At 35.0% G+C, this 20,841-nt stretch overlaps 1 protein-coding gene across 4 annotated transcripts; it reads left to right on the top strand.

Annotated features, from left to right (window-relative positions):
- The first annotated feature begins 4,326 nt into the window (after positions 1-4,326).
- On the top strand, positions 4,327-19,307 carry LOC110452134 (sodium-dependent phosphate transporter 1-B-like). Of its 4 annotated transcripts, none has more exons than XM_021500489.1 (12): positions 4,327-4,777; positions 5,665-5,883; positions 9,385-9,489; positions 10,491-10,631; positions 11,175-11,260; positions 11,659-11,755; positions 12,141-12,260; positions 13,117-13,197; positions 16,643-16,671; positions 17,186-17,307; positions 17,859-18,044; positions 18,420-19,307. In XM_021500489.1, the coding sequence occupies exons 2-12, from the start codon at positions 5,694-5,696 to the stop codon at positions 18,655-18,657; spliced, it is 1,395 nt and encodes a 464-aa protein (XP_021356164.1). In that variant the 5' UTR covers positions 4,327-4,777; positions 5,665-5,693; the 3' UTR covers positions 18,658-19,307. The 4 variants fall into 4 exon arrangements, with proteins under 4 accessions (XP_021356164.1, XP_021356163.1, XP_021356165.1 ...); XM_021500488.1 differs by lacking the exon at positions 4,327-4,777 and adding an exon at positions 5,304-5,436; XM_021500490.1 differs by lacking the exon at positions 4,327-4,777 and adding an exon at positions 5,463-5,497.
- The last annotated feature ends 1,534 nt before the right edge of the window (positions 19,308-20,841 follow it).

Here is a 20,841-nt window from a genome sequence, read left to right on the forward strand (position 1 = left end):
TAAAGTAAACTGCTTTATGACAAAATTTAAGAGAATTGGCTTGAAAGGATTGAACTCGCAAGCATACTCGTTTGAATTTTCATTAAGGAATATTGAATAGTTTCATACTACTCCAGATGATTAATGCTCAATGCCAATGGTCACACTCATGATTGAGGCTGTCGAGGTCGTATATAAATTATTCTATTTTAGGTTTTTTCTTCCATCATAAAATACCAAAGGCCAATGCATTGATGGGAGAGATACATGATGCAAGAAAAGACAGATGTATGCTGTGCTGCAATTGAGAGCACATCACATAATATCCCCTCCGTGTGTTAAAATAGAGATTTGGTTTTATTTAGTTTAACGTCTTATTAACAGCTTAGGTCATTTAAGGACGTGCGCCATGTGTGTTGTGTGTGCTTGCTTGCGTACGTGTGTGTGTGTGCAGGAGACAGGGTATGTTGGTGTAATTGCCTCCTTGTGATAGCACTATCTGATGCCGACTTTAAAGTGCTATTTCACTGAAATGCCATGCCGAAGGCACACAAAAAAGCATTCAGTCACATTATACTGACAACGGGTAAAGCAGTTGTTGCCATTCCCCTCAATGTTGAACGCTAAGCAGGGAATAACAACTACCATGTTTAATGACTTTGGTATGACCCGGCCTGGGGACAGAACCCATTGCCTTCTTCACCAAGGCGAACGCTCAACACTAAAGCCAAAAGTGAGGTGTTGCAAAGCAAGGCGCTAGGACATAAAAGATTAGTTAGATATTGAAAGAAAAAGAAAATTCCCAAATATTGCAATGGGTGCAGCTGATTTATTTTGGTCGCTTTTGTGTCCCCTAATATAGGGCACAAGAATAAATCCCCAATTCTGCAGTGTGTCCCTCATTAGTCGCCTCCCTACGATACATACAGTGGGTAAGTGTCTTCTTTTCTCGAACCCCGACCTGGAGGGGTGTAAATTAGAGGACATAGAGGTAAACCCTTAATTCGTCTGTACCTCTTCTGATCGTCAAGTACGTGGGTTACAACAATACTCTAACTGACCAAGTATATAAAAGATATACAAGAGATACAAGAGAATGCAAAAGTATCAACAAAACCATAACTCAAAATCGATTAAACCAGAACAGAAAATGAACGACGAAAATATTACCATGTACACTTACGCTTGTTGCACCTCTGGAATATGTCATAGCAAAATTAAAGGCACTCCCTAACTATTGAAATAGTCCCAGGAAAAAAGAAACCATTACCAATCCCTAGGCTGATACCTCTTTTTTGAAGATTGCAGAGGAGCGACATCCGACTTCAATGCCAGGCAGTTTTACATCAAAGAATCAAACATACTTGTCTCATTCAAAACCATGGAGCATGGATGATGACTTGATGTTGTGAAATCACTCGCATGACAATATTGAAAACTGATAATATTAAATATTGCCCATTTGTAACCATAAACACACTACAAACAAAGAAAGGATCCCCCCATATTTCTAATCATTTAAGAAGGTTTTCAACTGATACATTCCTAAAACTAGTGATAAGATATCGATAAAAAAATAAATCTTTCGTAAATTGCATTTAGTCATATGGTATAGTTCGCAATATAACGTCCAACAAACCTGTGTTAATAAGATTGCTTAAGATGGTTTCATTCTATTAGATATTGACCTCGATGCTAATTGGTAGACTTTGTGTGATTCCATTCAGTTGATTAAGTCCAATACCTTGTACATCTCTTTTCCTTCTCTTCGGATATCTTCCAGCCTATTGTCCTTATGCTTAAAGGTTTCTTTAATGGTTAAGGCTAAAAGGTTTCTTTAATGGTTAAGGCTATTTTTCAATTTAGGTATTTTGGCTATAACTAGTGTTTCAATATGGTATACTGGAAAAGCGTTTTACACTGGAATTTCTTTATGACATTGCATACTTTATACTTTGTCTCTAAAGCTGATTAACATAAACTAGACAATACATTTTTGTTTTTCTGATGCAATAGTCCATGTTTCGTGATTCGTCCTATCGTCTAGCTTTCAGATGTTTTTGAGAATTCCGCCATGATATCTTCCTCTTTACAATCAAAAGTTTAGTCCCTAATGTTAGGATTCGTCATCTATCACTGGTATCTGTTTTGAGGTTTACGCAGATGTAGCAAATACATTCATTCATTATTTTCCCCTTAAGTATTTCAACCTAAGGTACATGAATGTCGACCAAATATTGTAATAGCTGTTGTGTTTTTGTTTTTCTGTCAAATCAACTACAAGGTGGTTCCCTGTCAACACCGTTTTCCTCTCGTCACTTTTCGTCTGCTGTTTGTTATTCCTTCAGAGTTGGAGTTAAAATAGCACAAATACAAATCAAATTCAAGTTCTGACCTTCATTAATTCTACTTAACTAAAAAGTTATAATGATATCATAAACATTCCTACATTTAAAAAAAGTTATATAATTAGTTAGGTATGTGTTCGATGTTACTCAATGATGTGTCTTATTTCGTTGACACTATCTCGAGTTGAGGTTTGACATTAACGTTGCTTTGATTTGACGCCGTTTATGAAGTAAAAGCAGAAGACAGCTACCCTTCCGATACATCTAGTGGTATGTTTTCTTTCAAATGTAGAAAGGTGTCCATATAAATGTTTTTTAGAGAGAGAGAGAGAGAGAGAGAGAGAGAGAGAGAGAGAGAGAGAGAGAGAGAGAGAGAGAGATGGAATGAGAGAGTTGTTACGTTATTTTCTTTAAGGTAACTGAGAATCTTTTGATAAAGATGTGAAGTGTTCTGATATATTATTACGTGCGACGTTAAGTGTCTTTTATGAAGAACCTGTCATCATAAAAAAATATGTTGTGTCTTATGTATGCCAGTCTCCGACGGCTTAAGTATGGTGTGGTCTCCTTTCTTGTGTTCAAAGAAACAGTATGTGTCAACACGATTAACTATCTATGTGTGATCAGTTCTCAAAGAAATTAGTCAGCAGATACATATAAGAAGACACTGTTGAGTAAAAGTTATACATATCTAATTAGAATATTACAATATTATTGATAAAAAATAAATTGCTTTCTCGCGAATTATTTTTCCAAATCTAATTGAATTTCATGAAAGTTTGGCAACAAGTACTTGAAACACAAAGGCCCAACTCAAGCAATATATTTGTATAATACATAATCTATTTCCATCGGATCTGTTGTTCAATTTTCGCGTTACAGATTATCTAACTTTATTTTATCATCGTACTCTTTCTGACTATAATGTTTTTTTTATAATTGTTTTCTCTAGTCAAACTTGAGATGCCTTTTAATACAGCACATGATCGAGTTATATAAATCAATGCAAACTGTTAAATTGTTGTATCTTAATGGTTCATAGAAACTTTTTTTTATAACATCACAAACATACCACTAAAGCTTAATGCCAGACTGTTTTATCTCCGAACACTTTCAGATTGTGAAGGTGATGATGCGTCACAAAGGTTTACCTTTTACACGTGCACTTGGTCTAGGTCATAGGTCGAAATAGAAAAAAAACAATGTCACAAAACTATATTTAGGTAACTGCTTGCGCTGTGTTGTTGTGGTTGCTTGTTTGTTTGTATGAAAGATTAAGATACAACATAAACTGCTGCAACAGATATTCTGCTATTTCTGGGACCTCATTTGCGAATTTTGTTATGCATTAAAGAAAAAACTGGTACTTATTTGCATATGACGCTTTGAACGACACTTTTATTTTGCCAGTGTTCTGCGCAAACATGACTAGTTTTTACATACCTACATCATCGTTGAGCCTACAGACGTACTGTACGTGTCGGTTCTCTTGTTAAACCACCCCATGGCAATTAACCGATATACATGTTGTGAAATACCCAGATCCTTGTGCAGTAATTATTCCAAGGGCATCATCTTGTTTAAAGAACACGCGGTTGATCTGGCACCTGTTGATTGTTCTTTTAAGATCCGGACATTATGTATTGCGTAATTATAACGTGACAAAATCACTCTTTACCCACATTGCATTTTAAATACTTTGTTTGTGTCTTCTTGTTATGACACAATAACATTATCACAAAAATGCATTGAAACAAATAAATTTCTTCTTCTTTAGTTTGAGATTAAGATAACTTATAAAACTGTGAACATGGCCCATAGGAACCTCTGTAATTGTCGTACCCAAATTGTTATGAAGAATAGATTAAAACGAACGTGTACAAAAAATAACAAACCACGTATTGACTTCTACCTATTGATGGTAAAGCATGCAACACAAACATTAGTAAAAAATAAACTGACCGCTGACATATTGTTATAAAGAGCCACATCAATGTAACACGAAGGACAGGTTTGTTGTCGAGGCCAAAACTAGATTAGCAGTCACGGTTGAGTAAACCCGACTCTCTCATACGTTAGAGATATTGTATTGACACTTACGAACACGCGAGAATATTCTTGTAAACAAATAAATGAAGGTTGGGTCACTTACAGACCTATTTTCTGTTACGCTACGGACAAGCACATGTTCTGCAATGCAATCCTAAAAAACTTTGTTGAAAACAAACGCCACCACGCGACATCATTTGGGGAAAAGTGTTAGTTTATAACAGATGTGTAGTGTTGGGTTTCTTGTTTGATAAAAACAGGTGGGAACTTAATCGTATTATATCAAAGATGCGTGGTGATGCGATCATTAACTAAGATATATGTTGGTGATGTAACATACAGTAAGGACGTCTGAGTATGAAGTCTACTGTTGAGCAGTGCTGCACTTAATACATTTTCAGGTAAGCTTATTTCTTTTAGAGTAATTTTGTAAAATTGACGTGTTAGATATTGACAAAATTTATAAAAACGATTATTAATTCATGCTTTTGAATCGTGTCATTCATTGTTATGTATGTTAACAAGGCGATAAGTATACATATCTCATATAATTTTATCTTAAGATAAGTGGAGAAAATGTCCAAAATAGAAATTTTAAGAAATTCATTTAAAAATCATCTGCAAAGCAGATTATTTTTTGACACCATGTAATTATTGAATATCAGGCAAAGGCATTGGTTTTTGTTGAGCTTTAATAGTACCTTTACTCATTTGTCTATAAAGCATTTGCCCGTTTCATAACATTGAGAATACATTTCATCATTATCTTTAGTTTATACAGATTACACAGAACAGTGAAGAAAGACACGAATGCTTGTTCATCTTTACTGGTACATGTGCACCCATTTGGACTATGTTTTAATCTACAAACTATAATGACCAGTGTCACGTTAGGGCTGTTGCTTATTCCTGCTTACAGGGTGAATATGTTATTAACCCAAAGAAACATTACGCAAGCTAGACGTGATTGTGGGTACGGGTGGAACAATGAAGTCGAATGCACCTATTTTAGTTCGGTGCCGTCAGATCTTGTTAGGTTCGATTGCCTATGTATATAAAAGTAAGCGAAGTTATATATCATTACCAGGCATAAGTAATATATCAGCTTCCTACCTATTTGTGTTACGTATCATATTAAAAAACAAAGTGTATCCTATATACCACTGTTCGTTGATCACAAGATCTCGAATGTAAACTATATGTGGTTATTGTCATTTTTTAAATATAATATCTTGTAAATAAATTCAATATATAGTGATGACATTTATACTTACTCTTGTATTTACAGCCGACTACCTAGAACACCCATTAGCCAACATGGAGATCCCTGAAGAGTACCTTTGGATGGTGATAGTCGGTTTTATCATCGCCTTCATTCTGTCCTGTGGGATCGGAGCTAATGATGTAGCTAACTCGTTTGGGACCTCGGTCGGTTCCCGGGTGTTGACCCTTAGACAAGCCTGCATACTAGGATCTATATTTGAAATGCTGGGAGCCATCCTCATTGGTATGTTAATATTATCAACTGATAATTGTTTTTATTAAGTGATAAGATATAATCATCCTGGTATACTTACTCTTTGTATTCCGTGATAATATGTACTCGGTATAAACCTTCAAAAGACGTCTAGGTGATCAAATACTAGCAATGTATATTATCAAGGATCTTCATTTTGTTTTCCTCTTTGTTCGTTAAGAATGTGCACGTGCTTTCTTGCTATGACAAAAACAAAATCTTGTTTCAAAAACTATTTTGAGGCGACCTTTACATTATCTATAAAATGGTGAAACACCTCCCACCAACGTGTGTTCATATCAGTCTACGTACAAGTGCATTTGATGTCTATTGCGCGTGCTATACAAATGATCAAATAGATTACTAACCTACGGTTTATAGTCACTAGGAAACAGCATCGCTGTGGTTAAAATGATACCAGAAACCAGTTAAATAACTTTTTCCCGGTTTGCTACGTACCTGTGTATTTTGTAAACAATATATGTTCGTTTCTAAACAAAAACATGATCTATTTAAGATATGTATATTCTGTAACACCAAGAGATATCTGCATGAAAAGGAAACGTACATTAATTCGCAGTTAATACAATTCGTCCCAATGCCAATTCAGTTAAGCATGAAATCAACAACAGCAAGCATCAGCCCTTCTATAAAACAAAAGGAGCAAAACTAATTTTACAATGAACAAAGAGGAAATCTTTATTCCATTCGGATTTATTACAATGAAAGTGGCGTTCAAAGTACTGAAAGCTTAACTGATTGAGGAAAGAAAATGTAATGATTAAAGCAATCCAAGGTAGTATGGTTACGGATAGGATGCTTTGTATATGGTCCCTCGACCGAACAACAAGTGTAATACTACAAAGGACAAAGACGTTTCTCTCTGTTCACTCACAGATAGTGCTCAAACGTTTAGTTTCTATATCCATTTGAAAACAACGAGAATTGGACAATTATTGAAAACTGTTAATATTTGATAAGATAGTATTTATCTGTCTAATAAAACGGTCGTTGCGCCAAACACTGTGTCGCAGCTACGTTAACTACATCCACCTTATTGGACAAAAGTTCAGATACTAAACAGGATGTACCAAATGTGTATTTTGAACATGTTTGCCGTATGTTTATCAAATATTTCTAGCTCTTTCCTAGACATGATCGTACTGACATTGGACAATCTGGGTGTCTTTGTGCTTGTCTGGTAAATCGACGCAGCGTTCTTTCAATTAAATACAATGGTACACAATGGCATACTGTAGGAATATTAAGAAAAAAACAAATATTCATGGGAAATACTCAGCATAAATATTTAATGTTTAAAACAACATTTTGTTTTCATATCTGAACTGGGTTAACGTTTATATTATGTCATTAACATATAAAACTAAGATGTTTTATTCCAAATTCAACAAACATAAGCACCATCAAAATACTTCAAAAACCTTTCAACGTTCTGTAATATAAAGCACCTAAGGCCTTAAACATCCACGAATGGCGATGGGTATCGGTTTCAGGAGTCGGGTGTTATCGTCCATAAATCTGGCAAAGAGTTGAGAACGAAAAACGTGCGAGGTTCTCGTGTTAACGTCGACCTGTGGTACATGAAGTGTGACAAAAACGTGAGATAAAAAAACAAGCCAAGGTAATCGTGTTTACGTCTTCCTATGATACATAAAGGGTGACAAAAACGAGAGATAAACACGTGCGAGGTCTCCTGTTTAAATCTACATGTAGTACATGAAAGGTGACAAAACCTGAGATAGAAAAACGTGCGAGGTACTCCTGTTTACGTCTACCTGGAGTACATGTAAAGTGACAAAATGTGCAATAGAAAATCGTGCGAGGCACGCAAAGTCGGTGAACGTTTTATCAGACTTTATTTTTATTTGTGGTTTAGCTTCCTTGCAACCAGGTTAAGTTTTATGTAGACGACACCAGCGAAACGAAAGAATAAGTGTGCGAGAAAAGAATGTAGTTCCCAACTGTTGCGATAGGGCAGCAGACAGATTTTAAATCCATGCTAAATGCGAAATGCTAACAATTGTGAATGTTGCATAAAATTACACAGCATGTTCTGAAACAACAATGAATATGTCAATGTATTGAGGAAGTATAAATTATATAATGGACATTTTCAAAATTGAATAACACTGGCGAGCAAGAGAGGGATGTGGAGATTTAGTTGCCACGGTTTTTCGACACATTTGTCTAAACACGTTTTACTTTGTATAAGTAAGGAATCAAAAAGACCCTCTTGGGGAGCATCTAGTAGTTATCAAATAACATGCAGATAAAAACACTAACCGCTTCTTAGCCATACCTATGTGGATCTATCCACCTAAAGTAAAAACAAAAGAATGTAGAAGTCTTCCGAAACCGATACCGACTGTAAATCTTAAATCAGCAACACTTTTTCAATACCTTCTAGGTATAATTCATACGAAGTTGCATCAATATCAAACGCACATCATTTACGTATGATAAGTTCAAAATAGTTTAATGAAAGATAGCAATGAGGCGGCAATTTCTAATTGCGATTTCATTCTTTACATAACAACTTTTGATTAAGGCATGGACCTGCTCTGTCATAGTAAATTTCATAAAATAAAAGGTGCACGGACAACGGATGACGGATGAGAAAGACAAAGCAATAACTCGCATGAAAATATATCCACATTTAGTCCAGGATGTAGTTGCGGTGGGTTCCAGGTGTTCCATCTTGTCCTTGGTCGTTCCGCTCTAGGACACATGTCATCTGACACTGTATGTTTTTACACTACCGAATACAAAAACACTAGTATGGGATGATGATGATTTGCAGAAATGATGACATGAATATGTTTACAATGGAAGTAGAGCCATATCTATGTTATCGGAGGCGGTTACTGATCTAGCTAGATCATGTTTATTATAACCATTGTAAACTAAAGGAAATTCCTACTTTTAATTTAAATTCATATATATATATACATATCACCTAACTGGAAAAAAGCTTTGAATATTTGCACCATATTGTTTGCATACGTTTTTTTCAGATTGCCTTTTATCAAACAGTCATTGTGATTATTTATATTTCATTTGTTTTTGTCGAAAACTACTTATCAAGGTCTTTGCTAATACCATAACACGATTGGGACATATAAACAAGCCCGTTCGGTCCTGCGCTTAGATTGTTTGATATTGTTTGAACACCTAGGGTGTTAACGATTATATAGATAAACAATGTATAGATATACAATATATCGACAAAATTGGCTAATCACCATGACCTGATTTCAAACTATCACAATCAGCAACTAAGTAATACATGACGTTATTTTCTAACGTTGATACTTGAGAACGGATATATTTCATATAGTTTACATGAAAAATGACTGATTTCCTGCCAATTTTGTTCTTGTCCATGATGTCACGGTAAATTTACGATGGTCCCCTAACCGATTTTGCTTTGTTCGTTGAAGCGTAAGTATGTTGTTTCTTTATGAATTGCAGGATACAGGGTCTCAGATACGATCCGAAAGGGCATCATTGACGTGGAAATGTATAACAATGGATCTGAGAAGGTCCTTATGGCGGGCAACATCGCCACACTAACAGGTACAGATCTTTGTTTTATAGATTTATAGACGACGCATGCGCCATTCGTTAAACAAGGATTATTATTCGCTGATGCTGCAGTGTTTATTATTTGTGTAAAACGGTTAAAAGGTTTAAAAGCAAAATGTGATAGCCATGCACAGTTAACGTTTTGATGATTCTCTTGCATTCGTTTGCATTTTTACAAGATTTTGTTTATTTCGTAATTTCATATAATGTTCTGTTTGTATTGTTAATTTCATTTTGATTGTTTATTTCAAAAAAAGAGTGCATAGGCGTGTGGGTCTTCTTTGAACCATTTATTTCAATTGCTAGGCAAGCGTTATGGATTGTAGTATCACACAAAATGGACAATATGACGGCATCGATATTATTTTGTTCAATGCGGGTGATGCCACCATTCATGATCGTTTTACAACTGAAATTAAAAGAATAGAAACAATGCAACATACGGACGACCTCTTTGGACCAAGAGTTTAATAACGTGCTCCAAAAGGATTACTTTTCTGATTTGCCTACGTTAAGTTGTGGCTTTTTTCCTGTTCTTGATAATTATCTCAGCAGGGTATTATGGTTTTGTGTTGTAAAATTAAAAAGATTCTGGGTTATAGCAGGGTTTAAGACGTGTTCCGTTGTTAAAATTGATAAAACGTTGTCCACGTACATGTCTGTGCGGATCTCCGTGTAGTGTACATTAAAGTGACAATTATACCTGACATTACCCGGAGAACAATGATACTGATATGATATTTGCATGTCATGTTCCGAAGAACATGTTCATATCGATAACAATCATAATGGAATAAAGAATGCTTTGTAATTTCATACGAAATATAGTTTTTGCATTGTGACGTCAAGAAAACGATTTTGGACCCTAAAAATCGTATATACAGAAATAGACGATCACGAGATACATTGTCCTCAATCTTGTGATGCTTGGTTACCATGCTAATTATATTCTCGTCTTTAAAAAAACCCATTAAAATTATCATTCCTTTCAGGATCCTGTGTTTGGCTGATAGCTGCTACAATAATGTGTTTCCCTGTTTCCACAACTCACAGTATCGTAGGTGCAGCCATCGGATTTTCCCTGGTTGCTAAGGGAGCGTCGGGAATTAAGTGGATTAAAATAGGCTTTATTGGTAAGGTTACCTAGCTATGAATGCTTAACTAGTAGTACGACCACTTCAATCGAGCTTTACACTATTACCTTATACAGAAGTGATACGTAGGATCGTAATTATTGTCATGGAAAATAATGTTAATGGTATACAAGAAAAAGAGTCAGATATATCTTGGCATATGCATTTCTAATAAAAGTTGTGATCCGTAGGAATATCGCAGAAAGCGACTGTACATAGTTTAGCCCCTTGAAAAGGTTTCATGCCATGTTCTTTTCCATAATATCAAATGCAAAGAGTGAACATTGGAGAAACGCACTGTAAGGTAGTTTATTTACTAAATGTCAAAGACAATGCTTCTTAATAAGGAAACAACTCGCCGTAACGCAATTAGCTTCCAGCGAGAGTGTCAACTACAGTATTCGTAAGTTACAAAGGGCGGGATCAGTTCAGGCTCAATGTGGTTTTTAAGCATTGCATTATGAATTAAAGATAAATTATCTTCATACATCGTGTTGAAAAGAAAAATGATATTTCATTAAGTTTTTTTAATTACAATTTCAGTTGGATCCTGGTTTTTCTCGCCGATTCTCTCGGGTGTTGTATCTCTGTTAACGTTCATGTTTATCAACAAGATGGTCCTACAGAAGGTGAGTGGTTTAACGAAGGCTGCCTTTTTAAATCACAAGGTAAATATATTCGAACGTAATATACAAACATAAATTGACTTTATTTATTCTATCATTTGAAAATGACATTGGATGATTATTTAGATTGGGCTGTTCTTGTGCGCGTGCAAATCTTCGTCATGTGATGTGGAAGCTCAGCTGCAGCTAACTAGCTCAAAACAATAACACAGTGCTCACATTTGCAATACGAGACTGGTTTGCACGCGTATGTTTAATTGGGAAATGGTACATAACGCGTATGTGTATTTTGTCTTAATAACCTGATAATTAACCAATGAAATGTGTCGTCACATCGCCATAGGAATTAACATTATTATACACTTACCGAGTCAGTGATTTTGAATTTATTTATTTTTAAGGAAAAATCCCTTGAATCAGGTCTCATGTTACTGCCTTTCTTTTACGGACTTACGGCCGCAATCAATCTTTTTTCCATTTTCTACGAAGGGTCCAACCGTAAGTCTACTTTTATCAGTTGTAAGCAAGGTAACAGAACGTTGTGACTTTGTTTTGTGAAGTACTTAAGAACATCATATTGCATCATTTATCCTTCACACATTTGTATTTGGACGTCAGCTAGTAAACATTGTGAAACCACGCATATAAATAACTACCAACAGTGGATGGATCAGCAAACGGAAACCAAAATGTAATATTATATCGATGAACAGAAATGCAAAAAAAAAATATTTATTGTGTCATCTGTATCATAAAAAAAAAATCTGTTGTACTTTTGTAATGATGACACACAATCTGGACGGATTTTAAACCCACTTTACCAATCAATTCAATATCACAACTACAGCAGTATATTATATTACTTCTCTATCTGTATTTGCAGTGCTTCAATTCGACAAAATTCCGCTGTATGGAGTGTTTGTTATCACGTGCGGGTTGTCTTTACTGGTGGCGATCGGAGTGAGGGTTTTTGTCGTCCCCTGGTCCAGGCGGAAGATTACAGGTAAAGTTGCACCTTACAGGAATGTTTGTATTTATTGCAATACACAATAAACGTAGATTTTGAGATTTAAGTTAGGTCTTTCTTAGCGATACATGTACTGTAGTATTTAGAAACCATTAGCGATTATGTTTAGAACAACGTATTGTAAGCATAGAGATACCTTTGTAGCAATTGACTTTAAGAGGCATTTTGCATAACAATAGATCTTAAAACTACTGAATCGATTGGTGAAATGAAAACTAAGTTATTTTCCTTCATTAAATGTGTCTCGCCACAATTTTTTCTTGAAATGAACCAAAATTATAATAACAAGAACTGATTATTTGTTTTTTCAAAATAAAGAAAATTCACAAAACAAAAAAATCATTGATTTATAAACGAATATGTCGTAATACTGTGTCTAATATGTAACAACATCCGTGCAATTCGTATTCATATATATATCTATGCTCATGTCATCAATAGACCATTTGTTATCACGATCATGTTGGGAATATCGGGCTGATGACCACTACAACATCCAAACTTGTTTTTGTAAAAGACGATGAGGTTGTGTAGTGGTAGGTGCTACAGATATTTCTTGGCTTGGTGATTTGGTTCCGTAGGTCGTGAATTGGAGGCCTGGACAAGGCACGAGTCATTAAACTGTCTTCCTTTGCAACTTTAGTTTCTATGCCATTTATTCAAGGTCATACACACAACGTGTCATATCCACTAGTGTATGTTGATCCGAGGGTTTAACACATGAAATATCTCATGGTACTGTGTACACCATGTATTAACACTCGTACCATTGTATTCATGTATATATCTGGTATTTTCAATGAATAAAGTGTAGTTTATTTCTCACTTGTAGATGAATGTAACCAAAAGATTGATGAAAAAAATCAAGAAGTTGAAAATGCTACTGAACTCGAGCAACTCAACGATAACGAAGGTTGGTATACTTACATGATTAAATTTCAAATCATATTTACATAAACAAGTTGATTAATGAAAAACAGGAAACATAATCTTAAAAATAGCACATTGAATTTGAAAAACCATTATCTTCAAAAATAGATACTTGCTGTGTTCATTTATTAATAAACTATAATGGTTTGAATAACAATACTGACACCTTCTTAGGGGGATCGCATATATCCGTATGGCTTTATCTTGGTTATCAAGCAACCTTTTATTGGATAAGACCTTATTAACTTTTGATGATACAAACTTTTGATGAAAAAAACGGGAAAAGAACGTGTCATACAAACGATGCATTGTTAAGTATATATTTTTACTATTTCTTTTACTGTTTTTTAATTGTTCCTTATTATTGTTACCCCAATGACTCCACTGTTGCTGGGCGGTTAAGCAATAAACAAACAAACTAGCTAGCATCCATATCTTATTTTGACGAAAATTTGGATTTCGTAAAAGGCATTAACCGGATCTATTTTCCGTTGAGACAAAAACGTCAGAGAATATAAATATATAATTCGCGCAACAAAATGGCACCCTGTTTTATAAAAAGATGTTAAGAATATCTCAGCACCTTGTAACATAATGCTACTAGAGGTAACACAGCCGAGTTATATCTACCAGCATTTCCCAAAACCACAGGCACCATTAAAAATGTGATTTATAGTTAATGTCATATAGAAAGGATTTACATTGAAATTAAAAATACAGCATCAACATATTATTTTCTTGATCATTATTTTTAAAACTATTATCAGTTTTTTCAACAGTTTTGAACATTGGATTCATACACAGCGCCAATAAAAACCACTAATTATTATCAAGTTAAAAGTAGTAATGTTCATGTTTCTTGCTCACAGGTAAGTTTGAACTTAATGTTTGTTTTGTCAGGTAGAATATGTATCAGAATCAAAGCGATATATATAAAAAATAACTTCAAAGAGTGAAGTCAAACTATTGATACATTGGTCGTATTTGTATCCAAACTTGGTAGATATCATCAAAACAGTCGACAGAGAAGACCACATTTCTGATCAAGACATCATGGAGGAATTGTCTGAAGGTTAATTAGAACCTTTTTTCGTAGATTAGAATTATATATAATGGTTTATCTTATTACTTAATATTTGGTTTCAGCATATTGTTTTCTTATCTAACAAAATTAAAGCACTGTTAATTTAATTAATGAATATACACTCCTATATGTTTTTTAGATATTAGAGTGTGAAGGGTCGTATATATACATCCAATGAAATATTTAGGATATTTTATGGCAATATTAGGATGAGTCATTAGGTTACTCGAATTTCGACATATTTAAAGATTGTGTGACAATCGTGGATGGTATTAAGCGTGTGCAGCGATGTAACTGGTAGTCTCTCCAAATGACTATGCTCTACCATATACACTTTTCACATTTTGATTCCACAACATATTCATATTCGTTGTCAATGTATCTAATGCACCACTTCACCAGTAACTATTACCTTATTCCATTTCCTTCCTCTTATCAAGTTGTGGACAACCCTATCTGTCATTGCGCCATTGCATCGTAGATACCATCAGTTAACATTTGATCCACCTATTTCAATCAATCATTTTGTATACCATCTTAAGAAGGTTATCAAAAAACCGAAATCCTTGAGCTACCAGTCGGCCGAAGGAATGTGACTTCATGGTTATTGGTTCTGTTAGAGTATGTATTGTTATGTAATAGGGTAACTTTTGTGTCACAACATAACGGCTCAATATCTCGAAATGTTTACAAACTGCATTGTCCAAACTATTTATTATATATTCTTGGTTTGTGTATCAATTTAAACAATGATGTGATCCCTCGTTTGTTCAGACCCAGCGTCTTTAAAGGTCCATACGTTCGTTATTACTTAGGATACCAACAAAAACATATTTTAACAAGTCGATCGTTTTATTACGTCTTATTTATAGACAGTGAATGCATGTTTTCTTCATATACTCATACTAACAAATACATAGGAATCCATGATTATAATATCATGTACATATTTGTAGTTTTAGTATGATATAACGGTAACTAAAGCAAACCCTGCGAATGCCTAATTAAATATATTTTTCACATAAATATGTTTCCCTGTATATTCGAATAAAGCTAAAGCATTTTTTGTTAAAATGTAAACCCCTTGTTACCACGTTACTTTTCGCTACCAAATAAACCTCTTGGCACCATGCGAAGCATTTCATATACTAATTTTTATCATATAATAACGTTTGTGCGAAGTCTGTTCACCATCGTGATTCTAACCGGAAATCAGACACTAGATTATAATACAATTTTAATTAGAATAGAGTACAGACAAGAATATCCGGAAGTTTATTTTTTATATCAAAATGTGAATTTATACTTATTAATTAATATATATGGAAGACGAATACTGATACTTGACAGACTATTTTGAACAGTATGTACATTATTTAAAGGCGATTCTAGACGCCCATGTACACTGTATGTATATTTATATATATGTTTATGTCGTAAATTTTGAAAATAAAATAATAAAGAAAACAACTCTTGTTACTATGTAACTCTTTGCTTCCATGTCAACCTATTGTTACCACTTAACTCTTTGTTGCCATGAAAACCAAATATCACCACGTAACTCTTTGTTGCCATGTAACCCCATTGTTACCACATAACTCTTTGTCGCCATGTAAATCCATAATAACCACGTAACTCTTTGTTGCCATGTAAACCCATTATACCACGTAACTCTTTGTTGTCGTGTAAACCCATTATCACCATGTAACTCTTTGTTGCCGTGTAAACCCATTATTATCACGTAAATCTTTGTTGCCGTGTAAACCCATTATCACCATGTAACTCTTTGTTGCCATGTAAACCCATTATTGTCACTTAAATCTGTGTTTCCATGTAAACCCATTATACCACGTAACTCTTTTCTGCCGTGTAAACCCATAACACCACGCAACTCTTTGTTGCCATGTTACCCCTTTGTTTCCACGTAACTTTTTGTTGGCATGTCAACCCATTTTCATCACATAATTCTCTGTTGCCATGTAAACCAATTATACAACGTAACTCTTTGTTGTCGTAAAAACCCATTATTACCACGTAACGCTTTGGTGTCATGTAAATCCATTATCACCACGTAACTCTTTGTTGTCATGTAAACCCATTATACCACGTAACTCTTTGTTGCCATGTTAACCCATTATACCACGTAACTTTTTGTTGCCATTTAAAACCCTTGTTACTATGTAACTTCTTGTCGCCATGTTAACCCCTTGTCACTATGCAATTCTTCGTTGTTACGTGGAACTCATTTAACCACGTAGGCACTTTGTTCTTAAAATATGCATGCATTTTATAAATTTCAATTACATGCTACAATCAGTTGATGTCTGCAATTAACATTTTTCAGATCTACCGGATATTGTGTTCGAAAATGAGGTAAGTTTGTTTTTTCTGATGAACAAACGTTATGATTGACCCAACATCAGCACTAGTGAAGTCTATGATTTAACATATGTGTTTGAATTTATAAATAATAGGCACTGTTATAGGCTGGGAACCTGTTTTAAGAAAGAAACAACAGCAAATCTACGATGATCCTTCATTCTAGTGTATTACGTTTTCTACATACGGGCATTAGTTTTCTGTGAAGCTACAGCGTTAACTCAATACATCATTCAAGTTATTTACTGGTTTGACAAATATATGCAAAATATATTTGCCAATGTGTTTACTTAAATTTCATAGCATTGATACAATGAACAGCATGCTGAGCTATGTTTAAAACTCTGTAAGATGAACTGTTCAGGTGAGTTTTATATTAACGTTTTTTTTTATATTTTTTCCCTTTAAATAAAACAGAGAAGATTATAATTATACTTCTTATAAATGGATCTTTATACTTGTTCGTTTTATGAAACTGTCTATATAATAATTTACATATGTCCATCAGGTACCCAGTAAGAAAATCCGTGAAAGCATAAAAGACAAACCCGAGGTGGTCAAGTTATTTTCCTTCCTCCAGATCCTCACTGCTGTGTTTGGGTCATTTGCACATGGCGGAAATGACGTCAGGTAATTTATCTAATCATTCAAACTTTAATTAATGAGTTAATGAATTCGCCATCAAAAAAAAATATGTTTCAAGTTGATATTCTTTGTTCCATTTCTACATTTTAAGCGATTCACATCGATTCTTCCTTAGTCTTCTGTATATATTTATGTTACACTGCAAACCATTATATAAACATAACAAGAAGAGATACATTTTGTTAGGGCCTGAATGAAATGGAATCACAGCTATTTTGACGCTTTTCGTTTTGCTTCGCATTAACTGAGACCATCATAAACGATCCTGCTCAGTTTATGTATATCAATGAAAAACACGCTATCCGGTGCACTTAATGTAGATGTTTCTTCGGACGCTATAAGGTATGGGGCCACCTGTCCGACCAAGTGGGATTTCTCCGGGTACTCCGGTTTCCTCCCACACAAAGACCCCGCGCGCTAATATCCGGGCAAACAAGAGTGAGTAATATAAGTTAACCTAACTTGTTTCATAATTGTTGTAAAATAGATCAAATTTATATATTTATGTAGATATTTCTTTTGTTTAATTAAAACAGTAACTCCATTGGTCCTTTGGTTGCCATTTGGATGATAGCAAAGGAAGGAACCGCCATGCAGGCGTCTTCCACTCCTTTGTGGATATTGGTGTATGGAGGGGTGGGTATTGTCATTGGACTGTGGATCTGGGGACGAAGGGTCATCAAAACTGTTGGGGACGACCTCACCAAGATCACGCCGTCAAGGTCAGTAAAAAGGCTGTTTACTTAGATTTAAGTCTTAACATAAGCAGTAAATGTTCTATAGGTGCAAAATACTTAAGTAAGCATTACCATGGTGTCACGTTCTACAAAAGACTCAAGTTGTTCAATATTTGTATTTAGATTTGTAAAATATCATCACGTCTACTTCTGATAACTCCTGGACGTCAAACCACCCGGTATGGACAAAACGATAATTCAAAACCTAGGTCCATGGCTGTGTTGACAACACTCTAGACGATATTTTTTTGCTATATATTGAGATTGGTATTCAGTTTCAGATAAGTTATAAAATGATAGTGATAACTCATATTGTCACTACAACATACCTTTAAATAACTGAATTTCCTTTCCTTCCAGTGGGTTCTGTATAGAGCTTGGATCTGCTCTGACAGTCCTGATAGCCTCAAACATAGGTATCCCCATCAGTACGACACACTGTAAGATCGGTTCCGTCGTATTCGTCGGAAGGGTTCGTTCCAAGGAAAACGTCGACTGGAAATTGTTCCGGAACATTATCATCGCGTGGGTCGTCACACTTCCGGTCAGTGGTGCAATCAGCGCCTTGGCTATGCTTGGTTTACAGGAACTGATATGAGATAGTATGAAGGAGATTTCTCCCCATCATTGGACAGTGTGTAATTGGAGGCACACACGTTGGTTAGAATGATTCAGTTCCGAGACAATTACAATTACCTTACATAACGACATTCACCATCCTTTAAGCAGCTTTCCCTCTTACCTATCAATACAATAGTGACTTCAAGAGGGACGTATTCTTATAACGTTGCTGTTAAGAACACCCGGAGAACAGTAATCTAAGTTATACTATGACGCCTAAACCATTCAATCCCCGAATCTCACTGCAGCGGTTAAACCATATGGTTTCAAAATCCGAAAATATTGACCTTGCACTATCATAGTGGTCAGATTTTGCGTCTCTCTTTTAGTTGGTTGATACATATACTATATGATATATTTTAATGTGGTATTTTATATATAATTAAATGAATGAAATGGACATTGATGTATTTTAAACCTTATAACATTATCTTGTAAAGTATTTAGCAACATATTAATGCTTTGTACGCGTGTGTACGGTGTGTTATAAACCTTCAGTTTCTTTGACAATTGTAATCAAACAGAACGTTCGTATTTGCTGTCAAAAAAGTTGGGAATGTCGAAATGTTTTGAACACTTTCAATGTACATATTGACTCTTCAAACAATAAACATGAAATTGAAATCCTGCAATAGACATTTTAAAATTTATCAAAACGTTCATTTTCATGTTTTAGCAATATCATTAAAAATCTTAACAGCAAAAACATTTCCGCTTTTGTTGCACTAATTTAGCAACATGAAAGCATCCAAAATTTTCGCCGGGACCAAAAACTACATTTCTAATCTGAAACCAAATGTCGCTGTTCAAACATATGCATTGTAGATCACTATATCACTATATGATATGCATATTCTACAATGTACATGTTAAGTGATGTACGTCATAAAGTGAGATGTTTGAGTTCATCACAATGTTATAACTAGACTAATGGGTCTGTTTGTACAGACTATGGAGAGTTTCTGACGAGGAGTGTGTGTGATATCCGTCAGTCTTACAGACGATGGTAGCAGAGTTCTATAGGACAAATAAACATGGATAGTGAATTAATCCTGCACAAAACACCTACATAAATAATTATATATTTATAAACTACATTTTAAAAACAATGTGTTTAGAAGATTTTTTTTTTCCAGATTTGGGACTTGTGGAAATCATGATTACTACATCAAAAACACCAAAACAAAACATGATTTTTGACCAAAAGTTTGACCTCCGCAAACAGTCATGTTATCTTAAAACCTTTCTGATATTAAATATCACCTACTTGATAACAGAAATACTCACGTTTTAGCATAGGTCATTCAGTTGAATTTTTCACAATATGGACTACATGAAAAGCTAGCTTTTGTTGTGAAGACACAGATTCGTAAATGGTCAAAACTGTAGTTTCATACCAAATTCATTTTTTTTTCTTGAAAAATGATGAAGACCACATAGCCCATTTCATCATGTATATATCAATTTTAGTGCTGTTTTTTTGTGTATTTTGATACATGTAATATTAAAAGGCTTATTCTTTGTACAAAAAAATCATCCATAGCCATCGTACGTTACTGTTCTCTGCTACCTATGGAGAGATTCTTACGAAGAGTGTGTGTGTCATTCGTCAGTCTTATTGTCTATGTAGAGTGTATGACGTGGAAGGTGTGTGTGCGACATTCGTCAGTCTTACTATGTAGAGTTTATGACGTGGAAGGTGTGTGTGTGTGTCAGCCGTCAGTCTTACTGTCTATATAGAGTGTATGATGTGGAAGGTGTGTGTGTGACATCCGGCAGGCTTACTGGCTATGTAGAGTGTATGACGGGGGGGGTGTGTGTGTGTGTCAGCCGTCAGTCTTACTGTCTATATAGAGTGTATGATGTGGAAGGTGTGTGTGTGACATCCGGCAGTCTTACTGTCTATGAAGAGTTTATGAGTGTGTGTGCGTGTGTGTATGACATTCGTGAGTCTTACTGTCTATGTAGAGGGGATGACGTGGAAGGTGTGTGGGCGACATTCGTCAGTCTTACTATGCAGAGTTTATGACGTGGAAGGGGTGTGTGTGTGTGTGACATCCGTCAGTCTTACTGTCTATGTAGAGTTTATGAGTGTGTGTGTGTGTGTGAGAGAGAGAGAGAGAGAGAGAGAGAGAGAGAGAGAGAGAGAGAGAGAGAGAGA

This window comes from Mizuhopecten yessoensis, unplaced genomic scaffold (assembly GCF_002113885.1).
Source record: "Mizuhopecten yessoensis strain PY_sf001 unplaced genomic scaffold, ASM211388v2 scaffold6439, whole genome shotgun sequence".
Lineage (NCBI taxonomy): Eukaryota > Metazoa > Mollusca > Bivalvia > Pectinida > Pectinidae > Mizuhopecten > Mizuhopecten yessoensis.